At 50.2% G+C, this 14065-nt stretch overlaps 1 protein-coding gene across 1 annotated transcript in view; it reads left to right on the top strand.

The window, feature by feature from the left end:
- Positions 1-1901, top strand: part of PBX3 (PBX homeobox 3) — a 35911-nt gene extending 34010 nt beyond the window's left edge. Inside the window, exon 8 of the mRNA XM_010721078.3 lies at positions 749-1901. Within this exon, the coding sequence (XP_010719380.1) occupies positions 749-841 (93 nt within the window). The 3' untranslated portion in view covers positions 842-1901. The remainder of the gene's footprint in view (positions 1-748) is intronic.
- The last annotated feature ends 12164 nt before the right edge of the window (positions 1902-14065 follow it).

Raw genomic sequence — 14065 nt, forward strand, 5'->3', positions numbered from 1 at the left:
CGAAGGCGGCGGGGTGCCGGGGGGGCAGCTGCCCCGTCACTTCCACTCAGCCTCCCCCCACTCACGAGCACCGTGCCGCCCTCCTCCTGGCTGACACCAAAATACGTAGCGACAAGCTGTCTGCCACAGCAGAAATCTGATCAGACGTTGATTCCAGCAATTGCCTCTATGGGCCGAGACATAAGGCAAATTCGTTTCTGAGCACTGCTACTGCTGATGCAGGTCTGATGCGGGGAGGGCCGGCGGCAAGCAGAGCACGGAGCGGCGGCTCATTGGGGCTGCGCTTCGGGTAATTGGCAGAGGGATCCAGGCCCCTTCCTGCCCCTGCCTGCGCTGCTCCCTGGGCTCAGATGGACCCAGATTCCAGCGTAGTGAAAGGCAACTCCCAGCTCTGGAGCTGAGAGCAGGGATGCGTTAAGTACTGCTGCCCCAGAGCCATTTTCCCAGGAAAAATAACCTGGAACATCGGCTGAAGGGGTGCTCTTCATTAAGAGTGAGCATGGGGATGCAGAAATCCCAGCGTTGCTGTTGTGGTCAGCACCTGGCTGCAGGACGCTTCTCTCATCAACGCGCCTCACACACAGCACGTGTGGTTTTCTCCTCACAAATTCTGCAACCAGGGGGAGTTTAGGATAAGCTCTTTCCCAGAGCATCCCCCCCATCTCTGGCCTTGCCACTTTGTTACTTTCAGTGAACTATATAATTAATATGCATAATTGCATCAATTGAATTGTTTTTCCCTTTTCAGGCTAATGGAGGCTGGCAGGATGCAACTACTCCATCTTCTGTGACTTCCCCTACAGAAGGGCCGGGAAGTGTGCACTCTGATACCTCTAACTAATCTCCTAGCAACACTTTTTCCCTGAGCTGAGATGCCTTGATCAGCGCATTCAGAGTCGCAGGAGAAAAAGGAAAGAATTTTTTTGTAGCCAACCACCTACAGCTTTACTGTAAAACCTTGTCTTACTAGAAAACTTGGTAAATCTGTTTTTTAAAGGTATCATAATCATTTGTATTTATACTTAAAACACACAGTGTTAAAAAGCACTTTATCCAATTGGGCCAAGATTTAGCATTGTTTATAGCCCTGTAACTATTTTATCATAATTTATTATCGGCGATTTTAACAGTGTCGGTCTAACAGTTGCCAATTGCTTGGCCTTAAGGGTAAAAGTACAGAACAAGCTTAACCTCAATAGCAAGAACGGGCACAAAGGAACACCTCACCTGAATCGTAACTGCGTGCGTATTTTCGCGGAAGGTCAAAATGAGTTGCAGACTTGGATTGTGTTTAACCTTTTCATCTCTCTTATAGAGTTGGAATAAAGAGATCTGTTTGGTTATTTCAGTTAACAACGGTTGTGTTTAAGAATCCTTATTCGTCACATTTTTGTTGTGATCTATTGCTTTATAAGTTAGGTTGGATACCAGGAGCATCTTTCCTTGCTAACCGCCGGGACCCCCCGCCTGCTCTCTGTATTTCGGCTACGGACTCAGAGTGTTCTTAAGAGGTGAAGATATTGCTGCTTCTTTCAGTGAGCCACCAGCTGGGTTTTACAGTGTGAGTAGGTGCTGTGCGGCTGCCGAGATTGGTTACTTCTTCTGGGCAGCCAAACAAACAAAAAACAGAAAGGAAAAGCGAAGGAAAAAGCACCATTATATGGATTGTTGTACATAGTGTAGCAAAAGAGTATTTATACATCTCACCAATCAAAACACAGCTTTATTACCTCATGCGAACTCATACGAACCAATAGACTTTCAACATGTTCTGTAGCTTAGAGTGCTCACTTACTACCTCTGAACGATACTCACGCTGTAGTTTGTCTCTTTCTTATCTTTTTGCATCTTGTAACTAACTCTTTGTTTCCCTCATGAATTGTAATGTACATTGTAATCTTTTAAAAGAATCAGGGTTGCGTTTGCAACTTTTAAAAGAGCTGAAGTGGAAACATTGGGTCTTAGGTTTAACAGAACAGTGAAACTGTTGTAAATACTGAGAAACATTTTGAATGTTCTTCATCTTGTTACTAATCCACGCAAAAAATACAACTAATTGTAATGCATACAGACTTCAGTATCAGTACTGTATATTCACCCTGTGTAACAGGGGGCCCTTTCTTTCTCTCTTTTGTATTGTATGCGATTCTGAAACTGATTGAGTCATGAAAATAATTTGTGGCAGTGATTCTAATGTATTAAAACGTTTCGTGTTACTTTCTAACTGGATTACACCCTGGATTGAGAAGTCTTCCTCGTGGTAGTTATATGTAGTTTCAAACATGAATAAACTTTTTGCTTTCATGATCAAATTTTGATGTAATTTCTTCCAGCTCAGTTTAAGTCAGGCCTAAGCAGAGTGAAGTGCGGAGGTGCAGGAGTTCAGCTCTCGGCTCAGGACGGGCAGAGCGGCGCTCAGGAGCACTGGCAGCGAGCCGTGCTGGGGCTCAGAGCCCCGAGCTCCACCTGCGTGCTGTGCTGTGTGGGAGCGGGGAGCAGAGAGGGGCTGCGGAGAGGGGCAGTGCTGGAGATGCACTGAAAGACCGCCATCGCATTCACTCTTAATTACCGCTTTATGTAGCATTGACTTTGAAACTACAACCTCAGCTCGAAGTGTAATATGATTATAAAAATATTTTTCTTTATTAAAAAAACTTTTTTGGAAGGGCATATATATATAAATGCTAATTTTAAGTCTTTTTAATAAAGTAAAGGTCAATAACAGGTAATAGCCTATTTACCATATCTCAAGGAAATTGACTCACAGGAAATCAAATTAACGTTAATCACTTGCGGCAAATGGTCTCTGATAGATAGAACTCCTTACTCCTTTGGTAGCAGCAGCAGGAGGGCTGCCCGTCCCCGCTGCGCTCCTCGTGCTTCCTCCCCAGCAGCTGCTGCAGACTTTAGGTGTTCTTTTGGTGGCGAAATGATTATTTGCATGATTTGGTTGGCTTGTGGGTCAGCTTTTCTTGTCAACAGTTCTTGGACTGGGTTATTCTGTGAAGTCCCTTCGCTCACCCTCTCTCCCCCCAGTGCCACACTCGCCTCCCTCTGTGTCCCATGAGCCCCTCTTGCTCTTCTGCCTTTGTTTGCTGAGCGCACACGTCTTCTCGTTCAGTTTTAGAACTGAATGTTGCTTCTTTCACTACAGGTGGTGCATTTAGATCAACATGTAAATAGCTAGAGGCACTGCACAGCTTCACTGCCAGTGATGAAAGAGGGCTGAGCGGGGACTGTGGACTTCTGGAGACTTCTGCGTGTGGATGATGCACGACAGAGCGCCCTGTGCTTGCTGCTGGAGCTCCCTGAGCCCACACGCTCTTGGTTTATGCTCCAGCTCAATGGAAACAGTGTTTTAAATGTAAAGTGTGTCAGTGGAGGCAGAGGCAACATAATGAACACGCAGACGTCCCTCATCTTGATCACATCTCCGCTGGCCACAGGCAAGGACCTGTCATGCACAGAGGAGGTTCATAGGAAGGCCATCAACAACCTTTGGGCCACGCTCACGTGCCCCGCGCCTGCTGGGCATCATTAGCGTGCTGCTTTACAGCATTAAGGCTCTGGGTCCCTCTGAATTACAAGTGCAATTTGGCCTTTCCTTGCCTTGGATAACAGCCACATGGTTACGTGGCCAATAATAAACATTGTATCCTTGAGGCTTGATTACACATCGGAGAGGTTTACTGCCAGTACCAGTGTTGGGATCAGCGCCGTGTTCTGCCCAGCAGAGACGCTCGGTGGGGCCGTCAGAGCCCTCCAGCAGCACTGCGAGCTGCTGGGCTGCGCAAGTGTCACCACAAGCTGTTGGTGTGCGAGCATCACCAGGAGCTGCAGGAGCCCTGTGCCGCTGGCTCGGAGGTGGCAGAGGGGCGCAGCCGCCATCCCGTGGCCCTGGCCGTCCTTCCATCTGCTCAGAGCACCAGTCGGGCTCACAGAACGCAGCGGCACTGGCCGGGCCTTGCAGCAGCTCCCGGCACCCCGGTCCCGGCCCTGTGCTCCTGTACAAGGCTGTGCCGGGCCCCATCCCCACTCCCACCCTACCCGCTCCGTGTGGGGCAGTGGCACAGGGCAGGACAGACGGCAGGCAGCGGATGGACGATCTGCCCCTGCGCTACAACGGCTCCCGGTGCCTCGGACGCAATGGAGGACGCTCTGTGCAGGACCAGAAGCGCTGAGGACACGGAGGCCCTCTGGCAGGGAGGAGCACAGAGCGATGGGACGGGGCAGCTCTGCCAAGGGCTCACCTTGTGCTGCTCGGGGCTGTGCCTTCTGCAAAGGCTGCACAGGAGTCGGATGCCAGATGCTGGTGCCAGTATCTGTGCCATGTATTTCCAATGTGATAAAAAAACCGAAGACATTTCCAGTTTGTGTTAATAAAATACATCTTTTTAAAGAATGGAATTCTTTGAAGATTGGCAAATTTTATTTTGTTTCATTAGCTTTAATGTCACTGCCATATGGACTGTGAAGAAAAGTGAACCATTAGATTGGAGGGACTGAGTTATCAGCGTGACACAGAAAGCGCTGATACAATTGTTAAGGATAAGCCCTGGGAGTGATTTATTGCATGCATTGTATTAGCCACAGAGGAGTTATGATATGCTCCCCATTCCTGTATCATATTAGGGTTTTATTAGTCTAATATGACATGGTAATATAATATACGATTAGAATTCCCATCCAGTCCCCTGGAGAGAACGACACGGGCTGAGCCCTACATCTCTGCCGGCATAACCCCACTCACCGAAAGTTCTGCTTCTGCAACAAATGCCAAAGATGAACTTCTCCTCCAGGTTCCCCCCGGGCTGCCCTCCCATGACTGCCAGAGCCCCAGCTCTGAATCGCGCTCTGTAGCACTGCCATCGCAGCGCTCTTTGCTTCCAGCAGCAGTGCGGAATGAGGGCGGGCACATCAGAGCGCTGCTAGGTGATAACTCCCCAAATCTATATCAAAGCCCATTTGATCGTCTTCCTGTCACTGATATAACAAAAAGGATTAATTTGTTGGAGACTGCCAAAACCCTCATGTGGCAACAAATTTAAGAATCCTGTTTACAGGAGCTAATTAAAGCCAATTAATTTCATTCATATCTGCAGCCACTAATGTGGGTGCAGGAGCACTCTGGGGCACATGGGGCCGTGTCCTTGGGGGGCAGAGCCCTCATGCGGGTCCCTGGAAGTGCCCTGCCCGGAGTGTCCCCCTGCCTCTGCCTGCCCAGAGCCCAGAAGAGCTTTGGGCCACTCCTTGCAGTGCTGGGTCACCCATTAATGCCATCTATTGAGATAATAGAGGGCTGCGTTTTGGGTGGTAAAATTCAGCGTAAAGAGCACGCGCCATTAAACGCAGAAATCCAAAATTTTATTGCAATCTGCTGGGTCTGAGCTGACGCCAATTAAACAAAAAAGATATCATTTATAAAAAGGCAGAGTTCAAGTTGTATTAAATATGAAATGCAATTTTCTGCTGGTTGTGATTTATTACTGGTGGTACGTTGTTCAAAGAAGCATGTTATGTTTCAATAGAGAAATATTGTTTATTCATTAATATTTTAAAACTTGCTTATTGCTGTGTATGGCTCTCCTGCAGAATGAAACTTATGATTTAAAACATGAATTAATAAACACATTTGAAAGTGTTAGACAATATCATAACCACTCATTTTTCATTTTACCGAGAGCATATTAAACTTTTATAATTCTGTGTACTGTTATTTTCCAAATAAAGGTATGGGCTCAAAGTTGCTAATTTCAGGTGAGGAGGTGGGGAAGCAGAGCCCCGTGCCAAGGGTGGGTGGGGAGGGTCTGTGTCACTGCCATGCTGTGCCTGGGTGGCAGCCCCACACCCGCGGGGCGCATCGCCCTCCACCTGCAGCGTGCGCTGCGTTACTGCACAAAACGTCTGATAGAGGCTGACATCCTAAATGAGGCCGAAAATCTTTTATACAAAATGTGATAAAGCACTAACGATCCCAGAGGCCTTGGGTTACCTTGCTTATTACCTGCACCTACACTGGAATCAGCAGCATTAAGGGGACCAGACCCAATCCGTAGCACCTTTGAACTCATTAGTCCCAAGCACTTCGTACAGACGAGCCTATCAGAGCCTTCATTGGAACGAACCTTTCTTGTATCTTAAAGTCTCTCCTGCCGCAGCCTTGGTGTATTACCATAACAATAAGCAGTATTTCAATTCTAAGAACTCATTTTTCCTCAAATAGAAAGTGCCAATCAATTTAAAGAGCAGGAGATGCGCACTGGGGGAGCAGCGAGGCACGGCTCCGGCCGGGAAACGCCTCCGGTGTGACACAGAGTGGGGCTGCCCACAGTGCAGGGGGTTCACCCTGCGACCTTCATCCTCACCTCCACAGGTGGCAATAATGGAGCAGGATGGAAAGCTGACGTTTGGAGAGCTTCCCCAACTGCTGCCATCACAGTGCCAACAATGCCATGCTGAATGCTGGCAGGCATGCGCCCTCAGGCGCAGTGCCTGGCAGACATGAGGGGCACAGGGCCATGAGAGCCCTCAGAAGCCCCTGACACCCCGCGGGCACTGGGTGGGTTCCTGTGGGATGCGGCTCAGGGAGGTCTTGTTCTGCTGTCAGAGTGGCCGGTGCAGGGTGTGCGCTGGGTGTGCACTCAGGGCCACGCCAGCAGCGTTCTCCCAGGCCTGGCCACCCGCTGATGGATGGTGCAGGTGGTGGGCAGCTGTGTGTACAATGAAGGCCTCGCATCTGACAGCATAATGTAAATTAACTATTCACTTCTTTGTTGGGCAAAGTGAATCGGCAAACCTTATTACTCCAGATCAGTCAATTAATTAAAGTTCAGTGCTTAATCAAGTTCTAGTGGTCATACATGGGGCACAGGGATTTCTCTCTCCTGAGCACTGTGACCGGAGGTGGACGAGAGGCGGCTGTGCTGTGTATCAGCCCCAGCTCTGGTGCTGGGAGCACAAGGCCCATGGCGGACACAGGGTGTCGGGGCGGGGTGCTGTGCGGGGGGTGCCGTGATTCCCTGGGAAGAAAAATGTCTTCCAAAGGCACCTGGCTGCACATTTCAGTAGTTCTCAGGCCCATCCATAACTCAGAAGGAGATGCTGTCCAGCGCACACGGGCAGGGATTCAATTAGATTGCTCTCTCCAGCTCTCTCCCCAAGAACATGGCACAAGAAGCAATCTCTCTTTTTTGAAGAGTGCAATAACGGAGTGCAATGGAAATGAGTCAAAGACACTCAGAGAGCAGGATCCCTGCTTTAAATCTTGAAAAGCACTCAAGAAAAATATGTTGTTTACCTGAATTTGTTTTTCATAAGGTCTCCCAGTGGATTAATAAACTAACCTTTCGTCTGTGAACACCTGGTCCTACAAGCCATCAATAATGCAAGCTTCACCTCCTGCATTAATACACGGTTGGGTGCGGAGAGGCAGAGCGCAGCCCTGGCAGTGGTAGCGCAGGGAACGGTGCAGCCCAGGGCCTCTGTCCGGCTCTGAGCAGGTTTGTGCTGCGCTGCTCTGTGCTGCATGGTGACTGCAGTGCTCCGCTGCTCCGCTGCAGCTTGCAGAGGTGAGGAGGATGTGAACGGGCTGGTAAAGTGTTTCTTTACAAACTCTTCCAGTCTTTTTTGCGGCTCATAATTCAGTGGTAAAGCACTTCATGCTCTGGGGCTGGCAGTCTCTGCACAAGACACAGGACACGGGAAAGTGGTGGAAATAAAATCTATGGAGTTTGGATGCTGTCGGGTGGGAGCAGCACCACATATGCAAGTACAGAAAGCACTGTGCCCACCGGGAGTGTGTCTGTGTGGCCCCGGTCCAGAGCCCCCCCAGTGCAGTGTTTCTGTGCTGCTGCTCTCCTCCCTGGGGTACCCTGAATGGGACCCCCAGCTGGGAAAGCCCCTCCCTGCAGCCATGGCTGTGGGCACGGGGTTCTATTGGGGTTCTAAAAGGACCGACTGCCCCACGAGCAGCTCGCCGGCGGCAGCGCAGCAGCATAGAGGCTGTAGGCTTGGGTGCCTGGCATCCCTTAATTGATTGATAGGCTAGGACTGTCAGCGCTTAAAGAGATAATTCAATTTATAAAATCCCATTAAGTGGTGAAAGATTTTTTGATTGTTGAATTGTTTCCTATGTGATGCCAGTCATTTTGGTCCCTCTCACTTGGAAATCCACTTCCCATTTATGAGAGGGCGATGGAGTCGCTCCTCGTTGCCTCCCATTGCACAGAGCCCGGGCTGGAGGCGAGAGACAGGGAGACGTGGATGGGCTGGGGCAGAGACCCCAGGCCCATGATGAGCCCCTGTGCCCCAACAATCCCATCACATCCATTGAAGGACAGATGCTGGCCGCAGCCCTGCAGCTCGCAGCCCCAAACTGAGGGCCCCTCCTGGTGCAGTGCAGCCCCACAGTCCCTGACTGTGCCCCCCTGGGCTGAGGCTGTGCACAGGAGGAGCCACGGGGTTCTGTGTAGCTGCTGAAGTTTCTTCCCTCTCTGCGGTGCACACTCTTTGTTTCCATCTGCCGCCTCCACATCGGTGCAGATTCCCCTCTTTGGTTTGTTTCCATAGAAATCCTCAGCTGTAAATCCTTAAGTAACTTTTTTTTTTTATTATATAGCGTGCTATTAATGTCCTTTCAAGCCGAGGACTTCAGGAAATGAAATAATAGAAAAGGCACCACTTTGAAATGCATCCAGGCATTTATTGTTAGTAAGTGAAAAAGTAACATGAGCATGTAAAGAAAATATTGGCAGATAAATGGGGTTTTAAAGAAAATATAATTGGATATAATTTCGGCCTCATCCAGTTGGATATTTATTGTTTTATTGACTTATTTTCTTTTATTTATAATAAGAAGCTTAAGTTGAAATTTAATTTTGTTGATATAAATATACATTTTCGTAGAAAATTTGGCATTTAAAAATGTTATCTGGGATGTTGCAGGCTTTGATTAAACCACTCAAATTCTGCAAGGGTTTGCTTTATATATCTCCAATCTCAGTAAATATGAAGTAGTCTATATAATCATCATTATCATAACAATTAGCGTTATTCTAATTAATGGGCAGGGCTAATGGCAGTGCATCCACGTGGAAAATCAGTGCTTTCTGCACATTTGAGTTCTTCCCACAGTTTTTGCTGAGATGCACAGAATTCCCACACCCACTTCAGGAGATGCCCTGAGGGGAGCTGACACCCAAATCCCTTTGGGGCGGCGGTACCCCTGTCCCTTAGGGCCGCAGATGATGCTGTTTTCCCACGTGGTCTGGAGGTGGAGGTCTCATTTTCTCTGCAGCCAGACAGACTGAAGCAGCCCCATTGGAGGCAGACACTTCCCACCAATCTCCATGGTGAGGCTCAGCCTTCGGGAGATGTCACCAGAGGAGCAGTGCCACCGCCAGGCTGGGTGTGCTCCTTCTCAGGGTATAGCAGCCACTTCTGTCCCCATAGGCTGCAGCATTCCCAGGGAGCCCCAACCGCCCCCGCACCCCCGGTGAGCTCCCACCCCAGGCCATGGGTCGCCGGAACCGAGCACAGCCCAACTCGTAACACAGATGTCTCCAAATGACCTCCAGATGGTAATGGCTTTTGGATTCAAACCAGCGCTGTGGAGGTGAAAGTCTGCACTCTCCATTACCGGCCCCCTGAGTCACCCGGTCCCCCTGAAATATGTCATGCACACTTCAAACCTTTCCCGTTTTATGGTCAGGTTTAACTGCGACACATAACAGCTTATATCAACAGCGTTTGAAAAAAGTGCCCTTCGAAGAACAGGCCAAAAACGGTAAACATTTAACAGGTCAGTTCTGTCCTTTCCTTATATGTATTAAAATAATTAGTTTAACAAAGAGGACTTTGTTCCCCTGTGTTTGAGCCGTGACTGTGTCTGCTGCAACAGTGCAGCTGTAATTCAGTCCCAGGGCTTTGCTGGCATTTATACACGCTGCTTGGAGCTGCTCTCTCAGTTTATAGTGTCAGCAGAACATCTTGATTGAATTACAGCCTTGTATTCGGTTAGAAGCCATGTATTATTCTAGATGCAGTTGAGTCGTAGGTATTTGTCCTGGCTGATTTGGGGAGACAGACCCTCAGGATAAGCAGGAGGTGATGCGGGCTGGGGCCTGCTGGGAATGCAGGCAGAGTTGGGCTGTGGGCTGCAGCTCCATACCACCCATGCCCAGCTCTGTGGGGCGCTGGGGGCTGCGCACACTGCTGGCTTCTCCTCCACTGCTGGGCGATGGCCGTGCCTGGCCCAGGAGCCCTGCACTCTGCCAACACACGTGGGATCCAAGGTGGGAGCGGGGACAGTGCTGCAGAGGGCACAGCACCTCCAGTCCCTGGGAGCCTCTGGTTCCAGTACTGTGTTCTGCTCTGGTGGGGATGGTGTGAGCGGGGCAGTGTGGTCACACACGAGGATGGGCACACGTGGTGGGGACACTGCGGCTCTGCACAGGGGAAGTCCTCAGGCAGAGCAGCGCTGCTGGCATTTGTCTGCCAGCCCAGTGGTCGGCACACCATTGTCACCGAGCACCCTTCCTCTGATTTGTCCTCTAAATCAGAAACAGCACATTGATTGGCCGCCGTGGGAGCTGAGAAGAGTGTGGACTCAAAGTACGTATATATTTTGGATGTTAAACTCTTGCCTTTGAGTCACCCGTGTTTGCACAGAGGAGGAGCGCAGTGCTCTCTGGCAGCTTCCTGGGAGCACCATGGAGACTGCAGCATGGAGCTGGCATGCAGCATCCAGGCAGCAGCTGAGCTGGAACGGAGGCTCAGGGCTAGGATTGAAGGCTCCAGGTGGGAATGGAGGCTCGGGCTGGGGTCATTGCTCCAGAAGCTGCCAACTCCGCCTCCAGCAGCGTCCACCTGGGCACAGCCCATGCATTGAAGCACTGCCGCAGCTCTGCCCTTTGCTGCACATCCCAGGCACTGCAGGCGCCCGCCCTCCCGCCTGAGCCCACATGAGCTCTGCTTCCATAATGGGTTTCCTCTCCCATCTGCAGTGCCAACATTTCTAGTAGGATCTATATCTTTCCATAGGCAGTTTGTTTCATCACAGTAACATAATAATGTGCTGAGAAGAGCTCATAGTTGTGAATTAATGTTTAAAAGCTCTCACTTTTGGGTTGTTGAAATGAATGTTAATTTGACAAATGGCAGTCATTGGGATTGAGACGGCATTAACATGGAAATAAGAGTTAACCTCCAGCAGGGCAGACACAAGGTGAGATGAGCACGCGCTGCAGCAGCCGTAGTTTTTCACCTGATGCTCGTACTGTAAATACTGCTGGTGTCCTATCTATTTATAGAACTGTAATTTAAAGGCTAGTTCAGGAAAATCTGAATGACATCTCCTTAAGAAAAGAAATCGTAGGGTATCTTGGAATATGTCATGCAGCTCTTTTGCTTTCTCCCTCAAAAATACTCATATGTCCACTAAATCAATTTGCCTTTCTCTTGTAACTGCATTTGCAGGGCCATTCTTTTCCATTTTCTGTCACTGTCACACGCTAATTCATGTCACTCTGCAGCACGGGAGGGCCCATCTGACAGCTCCCAGCCCTGCTGCTCGCAGCGTGCTGCATACCCTGTGCTGTGCATCGCACCCCGGCATGCTGCACTGCTCCCAGCGCACCGCGTGTTGCCCAAGGCCAGGATCCTTCCCACGCCGGAGTTGCCCTGCTCTCCCAGTGCTGGTGGAACTTTTGTCCTCAGCAGCAGTGCGAGGATAACCGCATCATGTAACCACTCCCTGTGCAGAGCAGCTCGTGCTGCACTTTGCCACAGAGTGCGACTGTGAAGGAGCGCCTGGTGCTCCTGGGCACATCGATGTGCTGCCGCTTACTGCCCAGCACCCGGCTGCTCTTGGAGAAGAGGTTGCTCCTGTGAGCTCACTGCTCAGCTCTGCCTTCAGACAGGGCCTCTCCCTGATGTCTGTGCTTGGTGAACACGTGTGTTCTCATCTCTACAGAACTCATGTGTGTCGTGTTTCAAAGCAAAGAACTGCAAAACCCTACATCCTGGGAATAAATAGAGCGGAAAATCCAGGGAAAAATCCTGAGCTCAGGGCATGGTCTCTGGAGTGGAATTCCCCTGCGCAGAGATGGGGTTGTGGGACCAATGCAGCCCTGCTCAGCAGTGCCCGACCCGCTGGGCAGCACTCAGTGCTCCCCAAAGAAACTCCATCACAACTCCACATCTGTTACCATCTCCCCTTGTTTCTGCAGCCACTGCTTTTTGAACAGAAGAATGTGCAAACCGGACAATCTCAGCCCACAGAATGGCAGGTTTTGGTTTTTGCAAATTGTTTAATGTTTTGCAATGTTCCTCACATCTCTGGACATAAATATTCTGACTTGCAGCTGGGAAACTTCCTCCCAAATTGTTCCGTTTGTCAGATTCAAGTACAAATCTTCAGTTACAAACCTTCTCTCCTTGGCTCTTAATGGTTGCTGGCCAACAAACGGAAAAGAGGAAAAGGGAGTGAATTACATGACCTGTCTCTTTTTGTTTATTAAGAACTTCTTTCCAGCATCTGATTCTTACGGAAATATGGTTTCAATTTTCTCTTTGAGTTGTGGATCAAGAAATGTTGCCAATACATATTTTTCCCTGTCAAAATTTCATTTAATCTGGAGTCTGTGAATGTCTTGAGAGCCACGTCTCCTCGCGGGGTTATTACCGTGTGTGCCTGTTGTCATGTTAGCTCTAAATTGGAATCACATTTGTTCCAGAATGAGGCGCCAGCTCCGCAGCGCACGGCTTTGGTTGGCAGCAGCAGTGCCCGCGGGATGCCCTGGCAGTGCAGCACAGCTCTGTGGGATGGGACCTGCACGGCCACTTGGTGGGCACTGCAGGCACAGAGCTGGGAGTGGGACCTGCTCTGCATGGGGTGCTCACTGCAGAGGGCTCTCTGTGTGCCCAGCTTCGGCTCAGCGCCTGCTGCAAACCCAGTGGCCCAGCACATAAATGGCCCGGACAGAACATCCCCGCTGCTGGGATGATACCCTCGTAGGCTTATGGCCTTTCAGGAGCACTTTCCCACTTGAGTCATGGGACTGCACACTTTACAGTTAGTTGTGGTTATTTCAGACTCTCAAAGGATTAACCTTTCTCTTCTAAATGGAAAGGAAAGGGAAGGAATGACTCACAGCCTCTCCCCACCTCTGAAAGGGATCACTTCTGATGGAACCAGAATGCTGGAAATAATCCACAGGAATTCAGAAAACGAACCTGTCAGAAGAATATTTTAGCCAAGCCCATTCAGCAGCTCGCACCCCTCCCTGTCATCTGAAGAATACAGCAGACATCAGTGGCAAAGCGGCACTGGCAGCAGGGAGCAGTGGGGAGCAGAAGGGCACGTGGCTGTGACACTGCCCTGCAATGCACTGTGGGACAAGAGGTCATCAGGCAACGGGACCTTGGGGTGCGCTTGCGGACAGCTCGTGGCAGCGCTTCATGCGTCTGCCTCCATGGATGAGTATTTCAGAAGCTTGATGGGCAGAACATAAAGAGGATGCTCAATACAGCCACGGATCAGTTATACACTGGCCTCATGTTTCAAGCTCATGTTTCATGCTTGGAACCTCCCTTGGTTTTGCGGTGCTTCCAGATGGGTGCTTGCAGGCAGGGCTGGGCAGCGCTCTGCTTCCTGCATCTGGCGTGGCCCCGGGTGGGCGGTGCAGCAGGGATGGGTGGCGGTGCCGCCCGGCCTGGGCATGGCAATGCCACTCTGCAGAGTCCCTTGCCTGTCCCAGGCCAGTCATCACCGCGCTGTGCATGGCCAGAAGCTCACCGTGCCTCTAATTGGGCCGGGCCGCTGGTGCCAGAGCTGCCACCAACGATTAGGCTCCGTGAGACATGTGGGCATCCAGGTGTGTGCGGAGTGGGGAGGGAATGACTGCTCTGTGAGCAGGCGTGGCGCAGCTGTTCCCTTTGTGCCACTTATTAGCAAATGTTCTCCCACTTCATTCCATTCCATGTGCTGCCTGCGCGAGGGTGGGCTTTGTAGAGCCGTCTGCCTCCTTGTCCAATGCGCTTTTAAGTAACTGACACTCATTTTAAA

The sequence above is a fragment of the Meleagris gallopavo genome, chromosome 19 (genome assembly GCF_000146605.3).
Source record: "Meleagris gallopavo isolate NT-WF06-2002-E0010 breed Aviagen turkey brand Nicholas breeding stock chromosome 19, Turkey_5.1, whole genome shotgun sequence".
NCBI classification, from domain to species: Eukaryota; Metazoa; Chordata; class Aves; order Galliformes; family Phasianidae; genus Meleagris; species Meleagris gallopavo.